At 45.8% G+C, this 25,166-nt stretch overlaps 1 protein-coding gene across 1 annotated transcript in view; it reads left to right on the top strand.

Annotated features, from left to right (window-relative positions):
- The window catches only part of DOCK3 (dedicator of cytokinesis 3), a gene marked incomplete at both ends in the record, with an annotated part of 359,460 nt that overhangs the window by 219,072 nt on the left and 115,222 nt on the right, over positions 1 to 25,166 (top strand). The window contains one exon of the mRNA XM_080695935.1: positions 18,776 to 18,857. Coding sequence (XP_080552061.1) covers positions 18,776 to 18,857 — 82 coding nt within the window. The remainder of the gene's footprint in view (positions 1 to 18,775; positions 18,858 to 25,166) is intronic.

Genomic DNA, 25,166 nt, shown 5'->3' with positions numbered 1-25,166 from the left:
TGAAAGAGAAATAAAAATCTTTCAGGATAAGCTGAAACTAAAAGAATTTGTGACTACCAAGCCAGCATTGCAGAAATTACTTTAAAAACCCTTATGAACAGAACATTAGAAACAAACAAAAAACCCAGCACCACTGAGAATATAGATCTCATTAGAAAAGTAGTTAAGCAAATAATAAATAAGACTAAATTAAACAGTAATAAATCAAAAGGACAGGAAGTAGCCGGGCATGGTGGTGCACGCTTGTAATCCACGTATTGGGAGGCTGAGACAGGAGGATCACAGGTTTGCGGTCAGCTTTAGCTACTTAATGAGGCCCTCTGCAACTTAGTGAGAACCTGTTTCAAAATAAAGTATAAAAAGTAGGACTGGGGGTAAAAAATAGCTTGGCAGTGGAATGCCCCTGGGTTCCATTCCCAGTACCGCAAAAAAAAAAGGAAAAAAAACCACTTCTCTATAATAACACTGGGTGTAAATGGTCTCAACTCTCCAATCTAAAAACATTCGTTGGCAGATTGGATTTAAAACAAGGCTCATCTATATGTTGTTGACAAGATATCCACAGGCTGGAAGTAAAATGACAGAAAGTGATATCCCATGCTAATGGAGACTGAAAGTAAGCAGGAGTAGCTATTATAATTCACAAGGTGGACTTCAAGTAGAAATTATTCAGAAGAGACAAAGGTCACTTCATACTGATAATATGAAGGTATAAAATAGTAAATATTCATGCCCCAAACATCAGTGTACCTAATTAAACAAATGTTATTTTTCACAAAGGCTAAGACGGACAAAATACAATAATACTGGGTGATTTAAGCACATTTCCTTCATTCATAGGTCCTTAGACATAAAATCAGAAAAGATTCTTCAGACCTAAAAAAATGCCATAAACCAAATGTGCCTGACAGACGTCTACAGAATATTTCACAGCTGAAGAATTCGATTTCCTTTCTTCTTGGCTTCACTTTCTTCTCAGCTGCTCATGACCTTAGTTGCATTTCCCGTTCAATAGGCCATATTTAGGCCACAAAACAAGTCATAGCATATACAAAAAATCAGCTAGGTGTGGTGGTATACACCATAATTTCAGTACTTGGAAGCCCGAGGTCATTTTTTATTCAGATATAGAATATACTTATGGCTCAAGAGTCACAGGTTCAATGAGGAACCAAAGAAACATTCTGTCTAGGGGAAAGAAAAATAATGGATTTTTCCATTATTTTTAAAAAATTATTTATTAATGCATTGCAATTATACATCACAGTGAGGTTGAATGTGATTTTAAAAATACATGCAGCTTTTTGTGTGTTTCCTTTCACATGGCATCTCCTCCCCAGCAGGTGCACATCAGCCACGTTGGCAGCCATGCCTTTGCATATTGCCACGGTGTTATCTGAACTGCTTTCTCCCTCGGTCCTCTCCCCTGCGCCTTCCACGTTCTGTTGGTCTCTTCCCACGTTTAAAGTCCCTTGGGCTCCCTACGGTCTCTCTAGCATCCGTGTAAGAGAGCAAACGTACAACCCTGATCTCCTAAGACTGGCGGATCTCGCTTGGCATGATATTTTTAGTTTCATACATTTTCCAGAAAATGACATCTTTTTTTCAATGTGTGTATAAGCCACGTTTTATTTACCTAGTCCTCTATAGTTTTCATTTGCATTTCCCTGATTGCTAAGGATGTTGAATATCTCATCATTTTATCATATATATTTTTAGCAATTTTGCAATTTTTCCTTTGAGAAATGTCTATTTAGTTCAATTGCCCATTTATTCTTTTTTTTTTTTTTTAGTGTTAGGCTTTTTCAATTTTTTATATATTCTGGATATTAGTCCTCTGTCTGAGAAAGTACCTGGCAAAGATATTCTCCTTTTCTCTAGGCTATCTTTTTATACTCTTGATTATTTTCTTTTCTGTGAAGAAGCTTTTTAATTTTATTTCATCCCATTTATTGATTCTTAGCTTAATTTCCTGAGCTTTAGAGTTCTTACTGAGGATGTCCCTGCCTGTGCCTATATGTTGGAAAGGTGATCTTATACTTTCCTCTAGTAATTTAAACACTTTTAGTCTAATTTCTAGCTTCTTGATCCAGTTTGAGTTAATTTTTGTACAGGGTGAGATTGGGTCTAATTTTTTCTTCTTTATATAGCTACCCAGTTTTCCTTAGGTACCATTTTGATTTTTTTCCTGTGGCATGGAGTTGAATCCATGTGTGTTCTACTACTGCATTACATCTTCAGCCCTTTTTATTTTATTATGAAACAGGGTCTTGCCAAGTTACCCAGGCTTGCTTCAAACCTGAAATTCTCTTGCCTTGGCCTTCTGAGTAGCTGGGATTATAGATGTGTCCCACCATGCCTAGCCACTAGGGACTATTTTGAACATTCATATTATAATATTTTTAAAGCTCAGACAAAATAGATAAATTTATAGTCATAATCCATCTGCCAGAATTGAACTAAGAAAATATAGAAAACCTACCAGTAATAAGTAGTAAAATTGAAGCAGTAATAAAAATTCTTTCTTTCTTTAAGAAAGGACCAGTTAGATCCTAAGCTGAATTCTTCAAGACCTTTAAAGAAGAACTAATGCCCATTCTCCTCAAGTTATTTCCTGAAATAGAAAGGAATTAGAATTCTAAATTAATTCTTTAAAGCCAGTATCACCCTCACACCAAAACCAGATGAGGACGCATCAAAGAAAGAAAACTTCAAATCAGTATTCCTCAGAAACAGATATAAAAAGCCTTAATAAAAGCAATTCCCAGTCGGTGGCGCGTGGTGGCGCACGCTTGTAATCCCTACGCTTGGGAGGCTGAGACAGGAGGATCGCGCAGGTTCAAAGCCAGCCTCAGCTGGCTTAAGAGACCCTGTTTTCAAATAAAATATAAAAATTAGGTCTGGGAGTGTAGCCTGGAGATAGAAAACCCCTGGGTTCCATCCCCAGTACCACCAAATAAAATGAAATAAAATAAAAGCAATTCCCATTCAGAAGCACATTAAGAAGATTGTAAATCATGACCAAGTTGGTTTAATTACAAGAATGCAAGGAAGGTTCAACATACACAAAGTTATGGAACCAGCTTAGGTGTCGATCAGCTGATGAACATATAAATAAAATGTGGCATATATACACACTGGCATTTTATTAAGTCATAAAGAAGTGCAAAGTTACATCATTTGCAGAAAAATACATGAAAATGGTGAGCATTATGGCGAGTGAAATAAGCCAATTCAGAAAATATTCAGAAAACATATTCCTATGTTTTCTCTCATATGTGGAAGCTAGAGAGAAAAAGGAAAATAAGAAGGCTCTTGAGACAAAAAGGAAGATGAGTGCAGTAGCTGAAGGCACCGGAGTAAGGGGGGAGAAGGCGAGGGCAGCGATGTTGACCAGACTGCCGGCATGTGTGACTAGATCACGTGCACTCCACCATCCTACGGTTATAATGTGCCGACAGGACTTTATCAAGAGCTATGGACAGGCTCTTTGAGGACCTCAAGATACCCAGGGAGCAGACGGCAAGATTGTCACCAGCGCCGGGGGTGTGCGCGAGGCAGACTGCATGCCTGGTGTGTAAGTGGAAGACACAGCACTAGGATGTGCACTGGGGAAGATTCAAGCAGGAAGGAGGCAGAGCATCGGACACGGGGGATTTTTGATAGGATAAATGGAAAGGTTTCGCTTAGAAAATCGTAACTGAGTAAAGACCTAAGAGGGATGGGGGAGAGGCAGGAAGTGATAGTTTGGAAAAGAAGGTTTTTGAAAACAAGGAGCAACCGCTAACGCAAAGGCAGCCAGACAGAAGCTGGCCACCGGGCGAGGGCCCAGTGTCGCGGGAGCGAAGCGAGCCAGAGGCGGAGGGGAGCACAGACGCACGCGGCGGTCAGGGAGGCGCTGGAGGCCACCGACCTTCGGGCCAAAGGAGTGGAGCCGTTGGAGGGAACTGAGCTGACCCGAGTTTTGGCCTGCTCACCCCCATAACCGTACTGATGATACGGACTTGAAAATGCAGGCAAAAGCTGGGCGACGGACGGACTCCTACCTCACACAGGGCTTGGGCAGGGGTGGCAGGGAAATGCCTTCACAAAACATCGCCGTGATGATGATTCTCTGAGTGGTAGAGTTATGGATACTCTTGGTGGTGTTGTGAGCAGTTTTAGTTTTCTGATTTTTGCTTTTCCCAAATTTTCTTCAATAAAATTTTTTAATCTGAGAAAAACTTGTAAACAATAATGGCGACTTGCTCAGGATACAGTGCAAGTGTGCAGGAGGGCCACCCGGTTCTTCCTGAGTCAAGGAAGGATTTCCCAGGGAGACGATGCCGACAGTCAGCAGGAGTCTCCTGGCTGCGAGGGGCAGGAGCGCACGCAGAAGAGAGGGCGCCGAGGACCGGGAGGAAGCGGCGGCGGGGGCACCCGAGCCTTTGATTTGTGGAGTAGGAAGAGCAGTACCTGGGTCGGGGAAGCACCTGCTGTGCCACCCGAGGGACGAGGCTTTCTCTATAACAATGGTATAGCACAAGGAAAATTAAAGGAAGAAGCTGGCGCGGTCAGCCTCATGCATCAGATGGATTCATCCCACAGTGGGGATCTAAGAGTGCCTGGATAAACAGTGGGCCGTTTCTGTAAAGGTAAGCATAGGTCTTCCCTCTGTCCCGGAAGTTCTGCCAAGGTATCTGCCAAGAGAAACAAGACATATATTCATGACAAGATCTGAGCAAGACTGTTCATTGAAACTTTATTCATAAACGCCAAACACTAGAGACAACTCAAATATCTACCAACAGAGCCAGATGTGGTGGTGTGAGCCTCCCTAGGACTTGGAGGCTGAGACAGGAGGATTGCAAGTTCGCAGCCAGCCTCAGCAACCTAGTAAGACCCTGTTTCAAAATAAAAATAGGGCTGGGGGTGTAGTTCAGAGGTAGAATGTCCCTGGGTTCAATCCTCAGTACCACAAAAGAAATTTAAATCTGCCAACAAAAGGGATAAATAATTGTAGCATGCTCACCTCAATCCTACTCGACAACAAAAACAAACGAAGGACTGATGCCTTTGACAGGGATGAACATTGAAAGTATTACATCATGTGAAAGAAGCCAGACACAGCCAGGTGTGGTGGGCACGCTTCTAATCCCCGTGCTTGGGAGGCGGAGACAGGAGGATCGTGCAGGTTCGAAGCCAGCCGCGCTGGCTTAAGAGACCCTGTTTCCAAATAAAAAATAAAATAGGTTTAGGAGTGTAGCCCGGAGGTAGAAGGGTTCCATCCCCAGTACCACCAAAAAGAAAAGTATTAAAAGCACCCAAAAGATAATGCACATTCAAGAGACATCTCTTAGAGGGATAAAAAGAAAGGAGTGACCACTGGGCATACGCTGAGGCCATGAATTCTAAGGGAACGCAAAAGGAGTGGGCGGCTCTAAGGGGACGGGCTTTGGAGCGATCGTCTTTCACCTGGGCTGCGGAGTAGAGGTCAAGTTCCCCGGGCCCAGGCCGCTCTCCAGACCAGCACCTCGCAGATGATTCCAGCATGTGCAGGAAAGGGAAGAACCACGCCTTCAACTGAATTCAAGGACGCTGTTGGGTTTTAGACGGAGCTGCTCCTTGTAAAAGGCAGTAGGAAGGTGTTCTGAGTTATTTACCAATAGATACAATCCTGGTTTAAAATTATTTAATTTTTACAATTTGTTTCAGATTATATCTATCACATCCTTCTTTGTTTACTCAAAACACACTGTGCACCTACCATATGGAAGACAGTATTCCAGGTGCTAGAGATTCAGCACAAAACAAAACAGACATCTCCTTCTGGTAGTTCACGTTCTAGAAGAGTAGACAGACAATAAGTGAATATATACCGTAAACCAGCAACAGAGGAATGTTTTGAAGAAGTTGAGGCAGTTGAGAATCACAGAAATAAGCCATGGCACTTTTGAAGTTCAAGCGTTAGGGACAACCTCTATAGAGACGGCACTGGCTCCTTGCTCATTAAGACACAGAAAGGTTTCCAGTGGCTGGTACCCAGCTCCCCTTCGATTGCTGAAGTCAACACTTCTGCAGCCGTGACCTAAAAAGACCCCCCCAAACACACTGGCATTGGCCCCAAAATACTCTCAGAGAAGCTGTGCAATCACTAAAACTGTTAAGCTCCTCAAACATTAATCCACAGACCCCAAAGGCTAATCCCCAGAGACTGTAAACCAGACAGACGCTGAGTCACGGGCGTCCTGACACCCGAGGACCCCAGATAAGTCACTGGCCCCACAGAGCTGCCTCCATCACTGGCCTCTTACGCCAGTCGGCCTCTCGGGGCCCAGCGCTGACAGGCAGAATAGCTCCCTGGGCTGCAGCACAGAGGGGCCCATCACAGCGCTTATAGCCCTCTCAACCTTGCTGTTCAGGGGTGATCCAAGGACAGAGAGCATCGGCAGAGCGTGGAGTTTGTTAGAAATTGATAGCCACAGCCCCTGTTCTTACCCAGTCTCAGCCTCAGACGGAATCCCTCAGTGGTCTGTCTGGATAGTTAAAATCTGAGAAATGCAGCTATGAACACTTCTCTTTTACGTTCTCAGTAACTGACAACCACTGGCCTAACGTCCGTGCGATTATTCACCTCTCCTTGCTCTGCTAGATTTTCAGGTGTCAGCTCACCTCTCACCTGCCTATGTCTTAAATGCCCTCACATGCCCTGGTCTCAAAGACCAGGGATGCCTGTCCAGAATTTCCTTCCTAGATCTGAGCCCGTGAACACTGTTCCTCCAGCCCAGAACCCTCTCTCTCCATCCCGACCCCAGGGCTACCAGCATTGTAAATTTGCACTTGCAAGTGGAGACACGTTTGTCATATGGTAGCAGTGCTGCCCTGCAGTGGTACAAAGGCCATTTTCCACAGCCCCCTGCAGACCCTGAGGTGCGATGCTGTCCAACAGCTTTCTATGAGGATGGAAATGTTCTACATATAGAACATTCTGATACATGTGATAGGCACATAGAACTAAGTATTGAGCACTCGAAATATGGCCAGTATGACCAAGAGCTGGTCATACTACCTAAGTAGCCGGTGCCCTAGTGATTACTGCACTGGAGAGCGCAGCCCGGGACCCGGCGGCTCGATGAACTGGCTGCGCGAGGGCGAAGCCTTAGGAACTGGGGCCTGGTACCAAGGAGAGCGTGGAGGCGTGCTCTCCGTGCGGATTGCAGGACCCCAGCCCCTTCTTCCTCCCTCCCAATTCCCTCCCCCAGCCTAGCTGTCTGCTCTGCCCCAGGCTTCTACTATGAGGCGCTGCCTCCATACAGGCCGAAAGCGGGGGTGCCAGCCACTCACGGCCTGGAAACCGTCTCTGAGCCAAAGCCACCCCTTCCCGCTATAAACTGAGTGCCTCAGGTACTTGTTACAGTGATAGAAAACTAACACAGTCTCCATAGTATGAAAACCTGGTGTTCTGGTGTTTAAAAGAGTATTACAGTAATGTAGTTAATAAGCTACAGAAACAAGATTTCAACCTCTCTGGCTTCTCCCAAGCCTATGCTCACACCAAATTATCCTTATTATATAGTATTTAAATGGCAGACACAAGAGTTAATGCTGACCAAAAGGAAAGCAATTGATGAAGTCATTATATAAAAGAGACACTGATAACAGTCTTTATTGTGGCAGTGTTCACAATAACCAAATTATGGAACCAGCTTAAGTGAAAATGTGACATATACACATCTGTGTACACACGTGCGTGCGCACACACACACACACACACACACACACACACACACTAGAATAGTATTCAGCCATAAAGAAGAATGAGATTATGTTATTTGCAGGAAATAGATGGAACTAAAAAAAAAAGGTGCTACTCTAACTTGTGTGTGTGGCCCGGGGATCGGACTCGGAGGCGGTCTATCTCCAAGCTACACTCCCAGCCCGATTCGCTTTTTATTTTGAAACAGGGTCTCACTAAGCTGCCCAGGCTGGCCTCAAACCCGCAATCCTTCTGTCTCAGCTCCTCAAGTACTGGGATTATAGGCCTGTACCACCACGCACCCAGCCGGTACTTTTAACTTATTTTAGAAGAGTTGCAGGAGATTTGCTTATGTGTCTCTTTGGCTTTAGTGAAAATGAAAGGAATCTGATTTGGGGATTGCCACTCAAAACTCTTTGCTTCACACGGTGGCCCTGTCGTGCCCCAGGCTCTGTGGGAAGGCCACGCCCTTGCTGGGGCAGCACCGGCCTGTCTGCCTGGTCAGCGGAGCCGTGGGTGTTGGGCGCCCCTCCTGCTCCTGTGGGTGCCCGGTGCGGGGCCTGGCTGCAGCCCTCCCCAGGAACCTCCTTTGGGAAGCCCAGCCCTCCAGCACTTTCCCCAGCACTCGCTTTATGACGTGAAATGACAGATAAAGCATGGGCTTCGATGTCAAGCAGGTTTAGATTTGAATTCCAGCTTTACCACCATCTGCTTTCTCATGTAGAGCCAGGAATTTTGCCTGACTCTGCTCAAAGGTACAATGTCCGTGTGAGGATTAAATGCAATTAAGAAAGAAAAAGCACTTAATGCAGGCACAGAAGACGCCACTGGCTGCTGCTGAGGGACAGTTGCGTCCACATCTTGTCTCTGGCTCCAGACTTGGGGTTTCTGCTTAGCTCACGCCCCACAGAGACCTCAAATTCAGCATGGACACCGGAACTTCCTGTTTACTGCTTTATATTTTCTCCAGTCGACACGACCTTATCCAGTCAAATAAGAAATATATCTCCCATCCATTGCCTTCTCCGGGCCTGGCTTGGCTACTCCAGTTGTCTCTGGAGTTTTTTTTCTCTTAACCAACAAGCGTCCACACCGAAGCCCAAGTGATCATCCCAGGCACTTAGGAGATGGGTCATACTGAGCCTCAGGGTTGGGCTTTCGGGGCCCGCAGTGGGGCTTTCCAGAATTGCCGAGCTTAATTCCAGTTGAGATGCTTTTAAAAATACAGATTGTGAATTAGTGCGGCCACTATAGAGATCCAGAGACTGGGTATGAACTTGTGTATAACCCCGCTCTACCATTCCTCAGTATCCTTTCAGAGGAATTGAATCAGCTGCATGCATACCCATGTTTCAAGTGGCACGGCTCACCATAGCCAAACCGTGGAACTAGCCTAGGTGTCTGTCAACAGATGAGTGTGTTATAAAACTGTGGGATATACACACAATGGAATTTTACTCAGCCATAAAGAAGAACAAAATGATGTCACTTGCAGAAAGACGGACGGCGCTCGAGCGTGTTAGGCCGGGAGAGATCTACCCGTCTTGGAAAGCCAAGCATGGTATTTTTTCTCTCATATGCGGCAGTTGGAAAGAAACCGGGAAACAAAAAAGACTTCAGATAAATAAGGAGATTTGTGGGAGGTCTGGGAGGGGCGTGGGGAAACACTGCAGGAGGCAGTTCCGCCATCCCCAGCTGTCAGGACCAGTTTCCGTTGTGAGTGGGGGAGGCGCAGGGCGGGTCCAGAGGGAAATGCCCCACTGTGTGTGTGTGTGCCGCGCCTCTGGCCTCCGGGAGGCCCTGGCAGACGCTGCGGTGAGTAGGCCCACCGCGGAGGGTGCTGCTCCCTGCGGCTCCCAGAGATTGCCCCGAGGTTCCCGCGAGGGAGGTCTGCTCTAGAGCAGCTCCCGGACACCAGACTCACCCGCACAACAGCGACATGAGGCCTGATATGGGAATTTTAAGAGAATTTAATAATTGGGGGATCAGGGAGGAGATAGATGACAATTCCCCCCATCTGTAGCCAGCACCTTACTTTTATATAAACTCTGTACAAGGCATTATAAAGTTAATCAAACACTGAAGCCCACAGTTGTCATGGAGATCAGTGAGGCGGGCGGGCGCCGAGCTTGGAGAACAGAGGGCTTAGACAGTGCTGAGCGAAGACGGCATCGGCGTCGAAGGCCGCACCTCAGAGCCTACACCAGGTCCTTGGGAGTCAGATCCCACCCGGCCAAACACTGTGTGTTCCCACTCATCTGCTCCAAGATGATGACCTCAGTGCACGTTCTGAGATGGCCCTCGACACCATCCCGCTCACCCTCAACACATGCGCCAATAAAAGCATATTTAAGAAAAATAAAGCAAATTTTTGTCTCCCTTCTGACAATTTCTTCTGTAGAGATTCTGACCCATAACATATAGGACATGCCCAGAAACCTGAATTTTAAGTAAGAAGCCAGATACTCATGATAACCAAGTTTGGAACTTTCACTGATCACTCGCCAGATCTGCAGTACTGTGTGTGTATGAGTGTGCGTGCGTGCGTGCGTGTGTGTGTGTGTGTGAGAGAGAGATAGATACAAGGGCTTGAACACCCAGGGGAATTCTCCATCATTTATGTTGAAGTAGGGTCTCACTCATTTGCTGACGCTGGCCTCAAACCTGCGATCCTCCTGTCTCAGCCTCACAAGTACTGGGATTACAGGCATGTGCTACCACACCCAGCCTGAAGTACCTTCTTAACTCGTGCCGTGAACTTTTCCCCAGGTGACAAGCTACTTCAGACTCCAGATCCTCTTCTTCCCTGCCCAAGTGGCAGAAGCCTAGCACTCTTCCAAGAACCTGTTCCAGTGCCTCTTAGGCAGCAGCCTCCTCCCACATAGTCTGTCAAACCCTCTCCATACAGTTAAAGCGTTTTACATTGTGCTGTGATTTTTTGTGTCTCTGTGTCTCTGTCCCACTAGACTTAGAACCTTCAGGAGAGACACTGTTTCATTTTTATATCATCAACATCAGCTCAGATTCCGAAAAACTGAATGTCAAATGAAAGAATAAAGAGGAGGGTGGGAGGCCAGGAGAGCCCTCAGTTGTGTCGGCGGTGCGGACGTGGTCCTGGGCGCCCGCCCGCGCGGTGTCGGGGGCGAGTGGTGGCTCGATGGGGGCCTGCGCGGGGAGGATTCCTGCCGCGCTGACTCGGTCAAGGCACTCCATCTTTCTAAGTTCTCTCACGTTGGGGAACAAAGTGAGGTTTTGTTGAAAGAGGGGAGCTGGTGCTGAATATAAACGTGGCGGCCATCACCCTGGACCCTAGTCTGCCTTCACGAAACTGTTGTACACTTCTGCTCTCCAGGCTTTAAAACCAAGTGGGAAAACTTGAAGAACTTGAGAAATAAAGGCAAATGATCTAAGCTGGGAGACGAATCTGTGCGGGCATATTAGATCTCCTGATCGGCTGGGCTGTGCAGTATCGTATAACCTCGGGACTACCTGCCTGTTTCCAAGCACCTGGCAGGTTGTCATGAGAGAGAGGCTAAGTAGTTGGCATCCACCTCCAGGGATACCAAACGAGAATCATAAAGATGAAATGGGAAGAGGTGGGGGAATTCCTCTGATTTTATTTGAGGAAACTGCCTTTATTTCCAAAACAGAGTGTGAAGGAAAGACTCTCCATGAGGATCAGAAACTCCGCCTCCGCCTCTGCTCGTGGCTGACACAGCCTGGCACTCCCTGGCACTCGTCAGCCCTTTGCTGCGCGGACGCGTGAGTTGCTGTCGATGGAGAACTGTATGAAATGCGGTGCCACCCAGGAACTATAACACTCAGAAAGGCAATGCTCTTAAAATTCAGAGAGATTCAAGTTATGGAACTCACTTATAAGAACTTGTGCCGGGCGTGGTGGCGCACGCTTGTAATCCCCGCGCTTGGGAGGCTGAGACAGGAGGATCGCACGGGTTCGAAGCCAGCCTCAGCTACTGAGTGAGGCTCTCAGAAACTTAGTGAGACCCTGTTTCCAAATAAAGTATAAAATGCGTCTGGGAGTATACCCCACGGATAGAAAGCCCCTGGGTTCCACCCCCAGTACCACCAAAAAAAAAAAAAAAACCACCTTGCTTAATAATATGAAATTAATGTAATTTCATATATGTCCACAGTTTACCCTTATGAAGACAAGTAAATACAGACTAGTCCTCTTATAACAGCTTAATAAAGAGTGTTAGCCATCTCCTTTTCTTTCTTTTTTCTTTTTTCTTTTTCTTTTCTTTTTTTTTTTTTTTTTGTGGTACTGGGGTTCCCGGAAACCCTTCTACCTCCAGGCCACACTCCCAGACCTATTTTTATATTTTATTTGGAAACAGGGTCTCTTAAGCCAGCACGGCTGGCTTCAAACCTGCGCGATCCTCCTGTCTCCGCCTCCCAAGCGCGGGGATGACAAGCGTGCGCCACCACGCCCGGCGCCATCTCTTTTTCTTTTAGAAGAGATCGGACAGCAAATCAGAGGGTCCGCATTGTTTAAGAGAAAGATGAACTCTTGCTCTTACGGAGAGGTGTGGGTGTTTATAAAATCTTAGGAAATGCGACGCGTTTGGCCACAGTTCTTTTTCTGTCTTTGGAGAACACGAGTAGTTGCTGTGGCTCGTTGTTGAGTAGATTCAATTAGCATCTATCAGATTGTGTACCTGTAGACTACTGCCTCTCACGGAGTGAGCAGCGGGAGCCGATGTCCCCACCCAACATGTGAAGCCTCAGAAGTCCTGCAGGTGACCCTGCCTGTGTTCACTGTGGAGTTGCCAACAATATTTGATCACTTCTCTGCAAAACAAAATAACTGTTGCTGAGATCTTGAGAACACTGGATAGATATTTGTCTTCAAATGGTTTGAATGTTAATGGAAAAGTGCATTTATTTTTCATACACATTGGAGACTTAGAAAAACAGAAAATAATTAGATGTATGCCTAGAGGACTCTGAAATGAAAAGTCATTTTGAATTCCACAAGTCATGGAGCAGATAAAACCAGAAGCACGGGGCCGGGCGTGGGCGCGCTGGTCATCCCAGCACTCACCCGGAGGATCGCGGTTCGCGGACAGCCTCAGCTACTTAGGCCCTCTGCAACTCAGTGAGACCCTGTTTCGAAATACAGAATAAAAAATAGGGCTGGGGTGTAGCTTGGAGGTCGAATGCTCCTGGGTTCCATCCCCAGTACCGAAAAAAGAAAGAAAGAGAGAGAGAGAGAGAAGCATGAAAGGCGAAACTATGAGGCTCAAGGACTCGCTGAGACATGACCGCAGGGACCCCCTCCCGCTGCCGAGGGGAAGAGGCGCCACTGGGTGCAGAGAGGCCGCAGGCGCCTCGCCCAGCGATCGCCTCGCCACCCCTTTGCCTTCGTGGCGGAGCTTCGTACGGCCCGGCCCTACGGCACTTCTCTCTGAGGGCCGCTCCAAACGGCAGCCTGCTTGGCAGATGTCTGCTCTTGGAAGATGCACAGAGTGGGAACGTGACGATGAGAGCCGTGGGACGCCTTCCTTCCAGAGAGGAGACAGAAGCATTGCTAGTCTCTTGAAAAAATATAGACTTCCTAAAATTGCTTTTATGCTCATGTATCCTTGAAGATTATCACCAAGGTAACAGCTAACTCGGTAATTGTTATATGCATGGGATTCATATTAGTTAAGATATATCAACTGTGATAACAAATAGGTAAATGTATAAAACACAAAACACATCTGTAATCTCAGTGCTTGGGAGGCTGAGGCAGGAGGACCACAGGTTCAAGGCCAGCGCATGGTAACTTAGTGAGACCCTGTTTCAAAAATAAAAAATGAAATAGGGCTGGGGGCATAGCTTAGAGATAGAAAACTCCTTGGTTCAAACTCCAGTAAAACACACACACACACACACACACACACACACACGTACAGAAATAAGGTGAAAATTCTCATCACTGTAGTTTGATCAGTACACCTTGTATACGTGCATCCAGTTATCACACTGCACTCCCAGTATGTATAATTTAAAAAATAAAAACCTTTAAAGAAAAACAAGCAAAGTTTCCCTCCTAAGTAAATCTGAAAGGAAAAAAAGAATAATCTCTCAAACTCAATAAAAATATACCTCATGCTTTTGAGACAGCACTGGTTGGGCCTGTCTTGATTTGTTAGGGTTGCTACCATCCGTACAGTCATCCATGGACCAAGACAAGATTCTCTTCCGTCACCAAGACATGGCCGCATGGCTGTCCCGTAAGATCACCTCTTCCTCAGGTAGCTGGAGGCAGAAAGGAGAGGCGCATACGTGAGGTTGTCGGGGGTAGGCCTAGAGGTTGTGCACGGCTCATTCCAGTGTCTCAAACTCAGGCACGTAGCTTCGCCCAATTGTAAGGGCAGCCAAGGGTGTAGTCTAGCTACGCACCCGGGAAGAAGCCGGCTTAGCGGATGTTGGTGAGCAGCTGGAAGTGGCGTCCGTAACAGTGTGCGTGGTGCTTCTGAGTCCTCGGGCACCCAGTTACAGGGTTGGTTTGTAGCAGTCGTAGCTTGTTTTGTCCTCCTGACTCGCGGGTGTTTCTGCATAGAACGCTATTCGTCCAGTTGTGGTGACCTTGAGGAAGTGTCCACCTTTGTTCATTCAACATTTACCTAACACCTGTCATAGGCCAGGCTCTTGGAAGTGCTTGGAAAACAGTGAATCCGTGGTCTTGCCCGGACACAGCTGCTTCTTTGTACAAGAGAAGTGTAACAGACGCAGGAAGAAAATAGTTGATGCCAGACGCTCTCAAGATGAGACTAAGGAATGGGGGGCGTTCTCTTGCCGAGGTCGTCAGAGCTGGCTTCTCTGAGAAGCTGCCATTTGCTCTAGGACCTGAAGGATGACAGGAAGCCAGCGGCTCGGACCGAGAGGGCGGCGAGCCGGGCCGCTCCGGCGCTCTGGAGAGAGAGGGCGGCGAGCCGGGCCGCTCCAGCGCTCTCGGAAAGCCTAAAGCAAGAGGAAACTTGGCACTTCAAGAAACTTGTAAATCTGTATCTAGGAGACCAGTGTGTGTGTGGAAAGTAGTAACCAAGAAAGGCTCGTGGAAGATGAGAAAAATAAAAATAGGCCTAGCTAAAGTAAAAGTAGGCCAAGTGTTCCACAAAATGCCTGGGAGGACGGGGAGACATTTTGCCTGTCACCTGAGATTGCGTAAGCCGAAGAGGGTTTGTGGTGGTGTTTGTTGGAACCACTTTAGGAGATAAAATCACATACACTGGAATTCACCCATCGAAAGAGTACAATTCAAGGGATTTCCAGTTTTAGGACTTAAATAATTATATAACCATTGTAATCCATTTAGAATGTTTTTATCGCCAGCCTTTTTCTTTTCTTTTTTTTTTTTTTTTTTCAGTACCAGGGGTTGAACCCAGGGGCATTCTTCCTCCAAGCTATGTACCCCCAGACCTATTTTTTTTATTATTCTTTATTTTGAAACAGGTTCTCACTAAGTTGCAGAGGGCCTCACTAAGGAGCTGAGGCTGGTCGTGAACCTGTGATCCTCCTGTCTCAGCCTCCCGAGTACTGGGATCACAAGGGTGCCCACCGCGCCCGGCCTATTCCAGGCCCTTTGACAGTCGCCCCGTTGCCTCCAGACTCCCAGTCCTCCCGATCATCAGCCTGCTTCCCGTGTCTAGACTGCTGCTTCTGGACATCTCGTGAAGGCAGACTGACACAGGGTGTGGTCTTCTGTGACCGGCCCCGTCATTTAGCTGTCGAGGTCCATGCAGGTTTCAGCATGTGGCAGTGTTCCATCCTTTAATGACGGAATTACTCTTTATTACATGGCTCTACCTCCCTCATTCTTTACTCCGCAGTTGACGGGCGGATGCTTTGGGCTTTTACCTCCTATGAACGTTCATATGCAAGTTTTTGTGTGACCATATGTTTTCCTTCCTCTTGGTTATATAACTAGGAGTAGAATTAATGGGTCATATGGTAACTATGTTTAACTTTTTGAGAAACTGCCAGCATTTTCCCAGAGTAGCTGCATCATTTGATACCCCACAGCAGTGCGTGGCAGTCCAGTTTTATCCTCTTTGACAGTACTTATCATGATCTTCTTTTCTTTCTTTCTTTCTTTCTTTTTGGATGGAACCCAGGGGCATTCTACCTCCGAGCTACACCCCTGCCCTATTTTTTATTCTTTATTTGAAACAGGGTCTCATTGAGTTGCAGAGGGTCTCACTAAGGAGCTGAGGCTGGCCGCGAACCGCGATCCTCCAGTCTCAGCCTCCCGAATGCGGGGATTAGAAGCGTGCCCACCGCGCCCGGCTTACAGTTCACTCTTACAAGCAGATCAACTCACAACACAGGCACCCACTAGTCCAGTGGGTCAAAGAGTACAGGCTATTTGGCCTTGGGTATTCAAAACCAAGTATACCAAGAACAACAACAACAACAACAAATAACAAAGTATGGAAAACAGAGGTAAATGTCAGGGATTCCTGTTTCCTGACTGGGAAGTCCAGATGGCCTTCGTAAGCTGTCTCAGCCTCCTCACGTCACTGTCTCCACTGGAGAGGATCACAGTTCTCGCCTGCACCTCACGGTGCTTTCTGTCTGCTCAGACTGCAAATTCTATGGACAGTAGTGTCCGTCTTTCTTAAACTCTGGGGAGTTTCCTCCGGCCTGTCGGAGAGGAGCCTCTCCTCCCCTGAGCCGCTGCCCGCCTGGCACTGCCGCCACCGACTGCTGTCATCAGCTGTCTCTGTCCTAGAACCCAGCAGTTTTCATTTCAGCTGCTTGCTGGCTCTGTTGTCTCCTGCAAGTGTTTCCTACGGTCTTCCCACTTAAGTTTCCCGCTGCAGAAACTGAGTGTTAATTCACTCTTGGGACGTTGCTATGATATTGTGGGTTCCTCTGATATACATTTATTTATTTGTTTGTCTATTTTGATATGAGGAATTGAACCAGGGAAATTCTATCTCCACTCCAGCCCTTTTTATTTTTTTTTTAATTTAGAAACAGGGTCTCACTAAGTAGCTGAGGCTGGCTTCAAACCCGTGTGATCCTCCTGTCTCGGCCTCCCAAGCGCGGGGATTACAAGTGTGCGCCACCATCCCTAACTGATCTACCATTTCTTCAAGTATGGCCCTTAATTTCTTCCTCCTTATACTGTTTTTTTTTTTTTTTCAGTACTGGGGATGGAACCCAGGGGCATTCTACCTTCAAGCCACGCCCCCAGCCCTATGTTTTATTCTTTACTTGGAAACAGGGTCTCACTGAGTCGCTGAGAGCCTCAGTATGCAGCCGAGGCTGGCTCCGAACCTGTGATCTACCTGTCTCAGCCTCGCCAGTACTGGGATTACAGACATGCGCCACCACGCCCGGCTACACTGGTATCTTTCTACACCATTTCACCAGAGCAGTCCTGACGTGCTCTCGGTGGCCTTGGCAATGTGGATGCCTCCCTCCTCTTTCAGAGCTCTGTCTGTTCACTGCACCAGCATCTCACTGCCAACCAGAACCATAAGCTCTAGGAAGAAAAATGTCTATGTTCTGTTCACATCATAGTCTGTGGTTAGTACATAGAACTTAATGGTGTTTTGGTCACTAAATAAACAAGTGAATACATGAACAAACTAATAAAACTGTGTCGCATGGCTGGGGACACGAGAATCACGTGCTTGTCTTTATCATGACTCAGTTTCCCTGTTACAGTTGGGAGGGAGCCGTAGGATGAAGAGATGCGAATGGGATTCTGGGTAGGGACCGGAAGGAAATGGGAACACAGAGAGATTTTTTCCCCAAATATCGCAGGTGCTATTTTTATTTCCATCGAATAACTAGACCTTCAGAAATTATTTTATACAATAATTAGACCTTCCGAATTATTTCCTTCAGAAATTATCTGTGTTATTTGAGGAATAAAATATTTATTGCCAGCCAGGCATGGTGGCTCACGCTTGTCATCCCAGCATTTGGGAGGCTGAGACAGGAGGATCGTGGTTTGTGGACAGCCTCAGCTATTTAGTGAGGCCCTCTGCAAATCAGTGAGACCCTGTTTCAAAATAAAGTCTAAAAAATAGGGCTGGGGGTGTAGCTTGGGGGTAGGATGCCCCTGGGCTCCATCCCCAGTACCTAAAAAAAAAATAAAATTTAGTGCCTCTTTTTCGTAAAACACAGCTGGGCGTGGTGGCACGCACTTGTAATCCCAACATTCAGGAGGCTGAGCCGGCAGGATCACGGTTCACAGACAGCTCCAGGTACTTAGTGAGGCCCTCTGCAACTTAGGGAGACCATGTTTCAAATTAAAGAATAAACCGGGTGTGGTGGCACACCCTTGTAATCCCCACGCTTTGGAGGCGGAGACAGGATTGTGCAGGTTCGAAGCCAGCTGCTCTCACTTAAGAGACCCTAGAGTGTAGCCTGGCAGTAGAAGGGTTTCCAGGAACCCCAGTACCACTAAAAAAGAAAGAAAGAAGAAAGAAAGGAGGGAAGGAAGGAAGGAAGGAAGGAAGGAAGAAAGAAAGAAAGAAAGAAAGAAAGAAAGAAAGAAAGAAAGAAAGAAAGAAAGTATAGCTTGGAGGTCAAATGCCCCTGGGTTCCATCCCCAGACCTGCAAAAAAAAATTATAAATATTTATAAATTTCCCCAATTTTCCCCCTTAGTCCTAACATCGATTCTTCAGAGTTTTATATAGAAGAAGACCTAAATTGCTAATGTAGATTCTTTTAGTTCTTGAGTAATAAATATTTTTACTTACGGTCATCTGAGTGCTCACATCAAGGAATTTAGAAGCTTGGTCATTGACTTGGCTTTATGCCAGCTTTGGGGGATTGGGGAGAAATATGAGACAGAGTCCTCGTGGCTGCCCTCAGAGAGGACACAGCCTCCAGGCCGGGAGCGGCAGGCAGCACGCCTGCCACGACAGGCGGTGCCCACCAGCAGACGCATGGCTTCGGCCCTCTGTCGTGGCAGCTGCGGTAAGTGCTCAGGGTTCTGCTCCCTGGGCCTTGAATTTGTCCTGGAGTGGGTGTTGCTTACCTTTTCTGTCTGTTTCCTGCGTTTCAGTGAGCGGTTTCTGGTGAGACTGAACAAGAGCGGCGGGCCCAGGAACCCGGAGAAGACGGAGCGGATGTGCGCCCTTTTCACGGTACGTGCGGGCTGCCCGGCCCTTTGCTTCTGGACTCTAACTGGGCCCTCTGTGCGGCTCGTCACCCTGGAGACGAGCGTTTGCTTTTATTGGGCCCACAGAGGAGAAGAGAACTTGATTCGTGTTTTTATCTGACTTTAGTGAAATATTTGTGGAGAACTGAAATACCTATGGCGTTTTATTTATTTATTTATTTATTTATTTGGTGGTACTGGGGTTCCCGGAAGCCCTTCTCCCTCCGGGCTACACTCCCAGACCTATTTTATATTTTTTTTATTTGGAAACAGGGTCTCTTAAGCCAGCGAGGCTGGCTCCGAACCAGCGCGATCCTCCTGTCTCCGCCTCCCAAGCGTGGGGATTACAAGCGTGTGCCACCACGCCCGGCCTGGTGTTTATATTTTTACTAAAGAGATATAACTGAGTATGCTTTGCTGATATATATTGTATACGTCCATCTTATTGTTCTTATCCAAGCTCATTGGGAATTAATCTTGATGTTTAAGTATAATTCCTTTGAAAAGGATCCGCCAAAGCTATATCTTAGCAGTCTGTTAGTAAGTTCATATAAGGAGAAAAAAAAGGAAGTAGTCCTCTTTCAAATGCCAAATGGAGGATCTTTTCTGCTGGCATCTATACATTAGGGTTTTGTTCCCTGAAAAACCAGACTGTTCGTGGTGTCTGCAGTCATGGAGGCCTCAACTCAGAGAAGGTATGATAATTTGCTTACTGAAAATCGCTAGACCAGCCGGGCGTGGTGGCACATACCTGTAATCACAGTACGTGGGAGACTGAAACAGGAGAATTAACGAGTGTTGACTGACCCAGTGCTGACTGCCATGGGTTCTTTGTTCTGTTTCGGAGTGCTGAGCTACACCAAGCCTCCTTGCACTTAGGAGGGCGATGGCCTCCGAGCCAGAGCGTAGCGTGGCGCGTGATTGATAGGTGTAGAGATCTTGAAGTTTATGCTGTTCCCCTTAAATACAAATCGTAGTATCAGGAGATGTGAGATAAAATTACGTTTGTTAACCCGACTTCATTTATCACAACTTCATCTTTTGAAATGTCAGATGATGTTATCACAGAATCAGAAACCACTCTCACAAGAACGGCCTGACTGAAAAGGCTCGGATGTACACACAGCGTTACAGGCCTGACAAAGCCGGAGTAGCGCTCCGTGCACCCCTGAGCCAGCCCTTCAGGCTGAGGAGATGCTGCAGGAAGGACAGACTTGAGGATGACGAGGGGATGCCACGGTTAACCTGGGGAGACCAGTGACTCTTCCCAATAGAATACAAAAGGGAAAAACCCGGATTCTCGTTTATGGGATTTAGTTTAGACCGTTGGATAGGAGTTTCTGAAGCGCGGGTGCTGAACACTGGGAGTTCTGTGTCTGGAATGTCTGCCTAGAACGTCTCGACCCCCCTAAGAGGCTTCCGTAGGCCTTCACTCTATTACTATCTGGGAAGGCAGCGAGAGGAACTGTTGACGCCTTTCTTGGCTTTGTGGAAACAGTTTTTTGCATGTGCTATCCTTAGATTCTTAAATATGTTGAGTGCAGTCCGTGCCTCTTGAAAAATGAACTTAATTATGATGATACTCGGATGTAATTACAGTGAGTCAGGAATTTCATTTAGCATTTTAATTATATATATGGGCCTAGAGGCCAAAGCTGTAGCTCCAACTTTACAAATCAAAGATGCATGTAACTCTCATGATGTGCTGCTCTTCTGCCACGAGGGGAAGGCGCCTGGTTTTTTTTAAAAATATGGTCTCAAACATGATTTGAGGAATTTTTACAAAGCACATGTGATTTTTGAGCAAGACTAGCTTGGTCAGAACTTTCATGTTTTACTTTAAGCTTTATGAAATAATAATTTTGGCAGAAATAGTTTTCTCGTTGTTTAAGATTTGGGTTAGCCGGGCGTGGTGGCGCACGCTTGTAATCCCCGCGCTTGGGAGGTGGAGACAGGAGGATCACGCAGGTTCAAAGCCAGCCACGCTGGCTTAGGAGACCCTGTTTCAAAATATAAAAAAATAGGTCTGGGAGTGTAGCCCGGAGGTAGATGGGCTTCCAGGAACCCCAGTACCACCAAAAAAACAAACAAACAAAAAAGATTTGGGTTAGTCCTGTGAGCTAAAGGAGTTTTCCAGACTGGGATACGTGCGGCAGCGTCTCAGCGTAAAGGCAAGGGAATGCAATGCTGTGGCTGGTGGTGGCTTCTTAGGTCACCCTGGGGCCAGGAGAAAGGGACCCTGCAAACCGAGCATTCTGCAGGTTCCTAGAGGACTTCAGAGTCCCGTGACGTCACAGTAACCAGAGTACAACCTGGCTCTCTCTCTCTCTCTCTCTCTCTCTCTCTCTCTCTTTGGTGGTATGGGAGGAGGGTGGAAACCAGGGGCTTTCTACATCCAGGCTATACTCCTAGACCTATTTTTTTATATTTTATTTGGGAACAGGGTCTCACTAGGTTGCTGAGAGCCTCACTAAGTAGCTGAGGCTGGCTTCAAACCTGTGCGATCCTCCTGTCTCAGCCTCCCAAGTGCTGGGATTACGAGTGTGTGCCACCACGCCCGGCTCCAACCTGGCTCTCTTTGAAGCCTTTTTTTTTCTGACCTTGCTAGATTTTAGGGTTTCCTGTGAAGGAAGATTTTTATCCAAGAAGGGTTTCCCACTGACATGAATAGCCAGTGCATGAGTGAGGAGTGCGCCGGCTTTGGTGATAGCCACTGTGTGTGTGTGTGTGTGAGTGCGTCTGTGTGAACTGCTCATTACTCCACATTTAGCACCTCACACAGTGTGGGGCAGATACTCAGGTCTCCATAACTATTGTTACATAACAATGTGTGCGATTATGCCTGAGTGACCAGTTCAAAATGAACTCACGCTGTTTTCCCTGCATTCGTTGACATTATATTTTGTACATTAATTTAGATGCTTTCACGTTGAAAACAGGATTTTAGTAGCAATTTCTTAGAGTTCTAGCCTTATTACTTGTAATAACATTATATAATATTTCTCCTTTTATGCAGCTTAAATATGAGTAAGTTTGCTTTATTTTCTATCTATAAATCTCAGTATCTCTATAGAAAGAGAGTAGCCTAGGCCCAAAGAAGACCTCACGTTTCCACGTCTCACGCTGAGCATGAGTGACCGAGGCCCTGGGCCCTGAGACAGACTCCTCCCTCCCTCGCTCCCTCCTCTCCCCACTGGCTAGCGAGCAGCCAGCCCCGCTTATGGAGGACTGGAGGGTCTGGTCAGTGAGCACATCTTAGTGAGAACGTGAGTCCTGCTCAGTAGATCATCGGCGAGCGTGTCACCCTCTTCTCATCTTGGATTGATAGGTCTTTATATTTTAGCAGGCATAGCCACACTTGGTACTTAGTCTTGAGGAGTATACGTCTAATAATTTTATGGTAACTGTGTTCAGACATGCATTTAATAAGTGAACTCACACACCGAAATTATGTGGACCTCACCAATAATAGCTTTACTTAAAAGACTTCCTCATACTAAGTATTACTGTCTTCTTTTTAATGATCTCCAGTAAATACCCCTGAGAGGTCCAGATAGCAATTATAAGACAGTCTTGACACTTGGAAAAATGTGTGTGTGTGTGTGTGTGTGTGTGTGTGTGTATAGAAGGCTTTTTCTTTTTGTCTACTCAACCAGAGCTAAGGGAGAAGAAGTCCAGTGTTTTTGTATACAGCCTTTCTGATATATATATATATATATACTTTTTGGTGGTGCTGGGGATGGAACCCAGGGGCCTTCTACCTCCGGGCTATACTCTCAGACCTATTTTATATTTTATTTGGAAACAGGGTCTCTTAAACCAGCTGAGGCTGGTTTCGAACCTGTGAGATCCTCCTGTCTCTGCCTCCCAAGTGCAGGGACTACAAGCGTGTGCCACCACGCCTGGCTTCTGATTAATATTTGATAATCACTGGTAACTGGTTTGAATTGGCTAGATATATTTGATTTGATAATTGTACTAGTCATTTGATAGTTTGGACTAACACAATCTAGGCTATATAAAAGAAATCATTTCATTTTGAAACATATCAAACCTTTTTATATCCTTCAGGATTAGAGATATTTTAATCACAAAATTACTTTAAAATGATAACTCTACCCTCAAGTTATCAATAAAACCCTTTGGGAGGGAAAAATTCAAATTTTATTAAACTTTCATTATCCATACACTCAATATGAAAAAAATATTATGTTGAAATAGCAGTACTTTTGCTAGTGAGACTGAATGATAAAAATACAAATAAATGTGATATAGAGTAAAAACTGGTAACCTGTTTTTCTATTTCTATTTGTTATTTAATAACCATATTAATAAGTATCAAAGCACAGTGCTATTTGGAGACTATCATTATAAATACCATTTTAAATGAGAGAAATTAGCAAAATGGAGCCTGAAACATCTTTTTTTTAATATTAAGAGAGAGTTTTCGTGTAAAAATATATCTGTGATTCCAGGGGATACCAATTATGTTAAACTGTTTTGTAACCTATTTCCCTGTAAGCATATTTTATGATTTTAAGAACCTGACAAAATATTCTAGCATCTAGAGAGCATTAGTTAACCACTTCACTTTTGTTTTTGTCCTGGAGATTGAACCCAGCGGCATTCTGCTAAGGACTATACCCCCATCGTTTCTTTATTTTTCATTTATTTTGAAACAGTGTCTCACTAAATTGCTGAGGCTGTCCTCAAACCTGTGATCCTCCAGACTCAGACTCCAAGCCCTGGGCTCACAGGCCGCCACCACACCCAGCTCTATTATTTTTTGATGTCTCTCTGTCTTTCATGTGTTTAGGGTCATGTGACCGTGCAGGGCTGGGGTGAGGGGAGGGCAAGCATAGCCCAGCACTGGGGAGGGAGCTGGTGCCCTGCCGGGGCGCCCTGCCAGCCCTGCCCTCCTGCTAATCATGTAGGCATGATCGTATCATGCAAGGTATAAAAACCAAGCAACGCAGTGAGTGCGGATCTCTGTGGCACTCCAAGCCCTGACTGCCCTTCGTCCTGCTCTTACTGAAGAGCCAAGCATCTGGGGCCAATCAAAAGACAGAAAGGAAAGGAAATTAAGGGACCCATTCATTCCTAGAAGCAAAAGGGACATCATGGGGGCCTGCCCCACTAAGGACAAAGGTACATTAATCATCACAAAATCAGTCATGGCTGGAAATGGGCAGCAAGTTCATGCCTGCTGAAAATTGAATTTGCAGAGAATTCAATCTGAAACTGAATATATTAAAGGAAGTTGTATTACTTCAGATAAACTGTATTGACTAAAATAGAAGTAAACAAACACGCTAAAACATTTTGTTCTAGCTGGGTGCAGTGATGCATGCCTGAAATCCCGGCGCCTGGGAGGCCAAGACAAGAGGATAACAAATTCAAGGCCAGCCTTAGCAAATTAGTGAGGTCCTCTTTCAAAAAATAAGAGGACTGTGCGTGGATTTTAGTGTTAGAACACACCTGGTTTCAATACTTAGCACACACTAGTAATCCCAGTATTTCAGAGGCTGAGATAGGAGGATCAGTTTTCGTGGCCAGCCTTAGCAACTTATCAAGACCCTCACAAGCAACATAGTGAGACCCTGTTTTAAAATAAAAAATAAAATAGAAGCCGGGCGTGGTAGCTCACGCTTGTAATCCCCGCGCTTGGGAGGCTGAGACAGGAGGGTCACTCAGGTTCGAAGCCAGCCTCAGCTACTTAGTGAGGCTCTCAGCAACTTAGTGAGACCCTGTTTCCAAATAAAATAGAAAAAGGTCTGGGAGTATAGACCAGAGGTAGAAAGCCCCTGGGTTCCATCCCCAGTACCACCAAAATAAATAAATAAATAAAATATAAAACAGGACTAGGGGGGTGTAACTCAGAGGTAGCATGTCCCTGGGTTCAATGCCCAGTACCATTTAAACAAATGTGTTCTAAACATACTTATATAAGAATGATATTTATAATTCCTTAATTTGAAACATTTCTTGTCTGGATCTTATTTATTTAAAGAAAGCTCTTAAGCCAGATGTGGCGGCACACAACTATAATCCCTGTGTCTCAAGAGGCTGAGGCAGAAGGATTGCAAGTGTGAGGTCAGCCTCAGCAACTTAGTGAGACACTGTCTCAAAATAAAAAATAAAAATGACTGGGATATAGCTCACTAATAAAGTGTCCCTCGTTTTAATCTCTAGAACTAAAAAAAAAAAAAATAAAAGGAGCCCTTAAATATTTCCAATAAAATTATTTTCAACTTTGTAATTTATTACAAATGATAAAAGTGAAATTTAGAAACAT

The sequence above is a fragment of the Muscardinus avellanarius genome (genome assembly GCF_963383645.1).
Source record: "Muscardinus avellanarius genome assembly, chromosome: 5".
NCBI classification, from domain to species: Eukaryota; Metazoa; Chordata; class Mammalia; order Rodentia; family Gliridae; genus Muscardinus; species Muscardinus avellanarius.
This window is presented reverse-complemented; position numbering and strand designations above follow the sequence as displayed.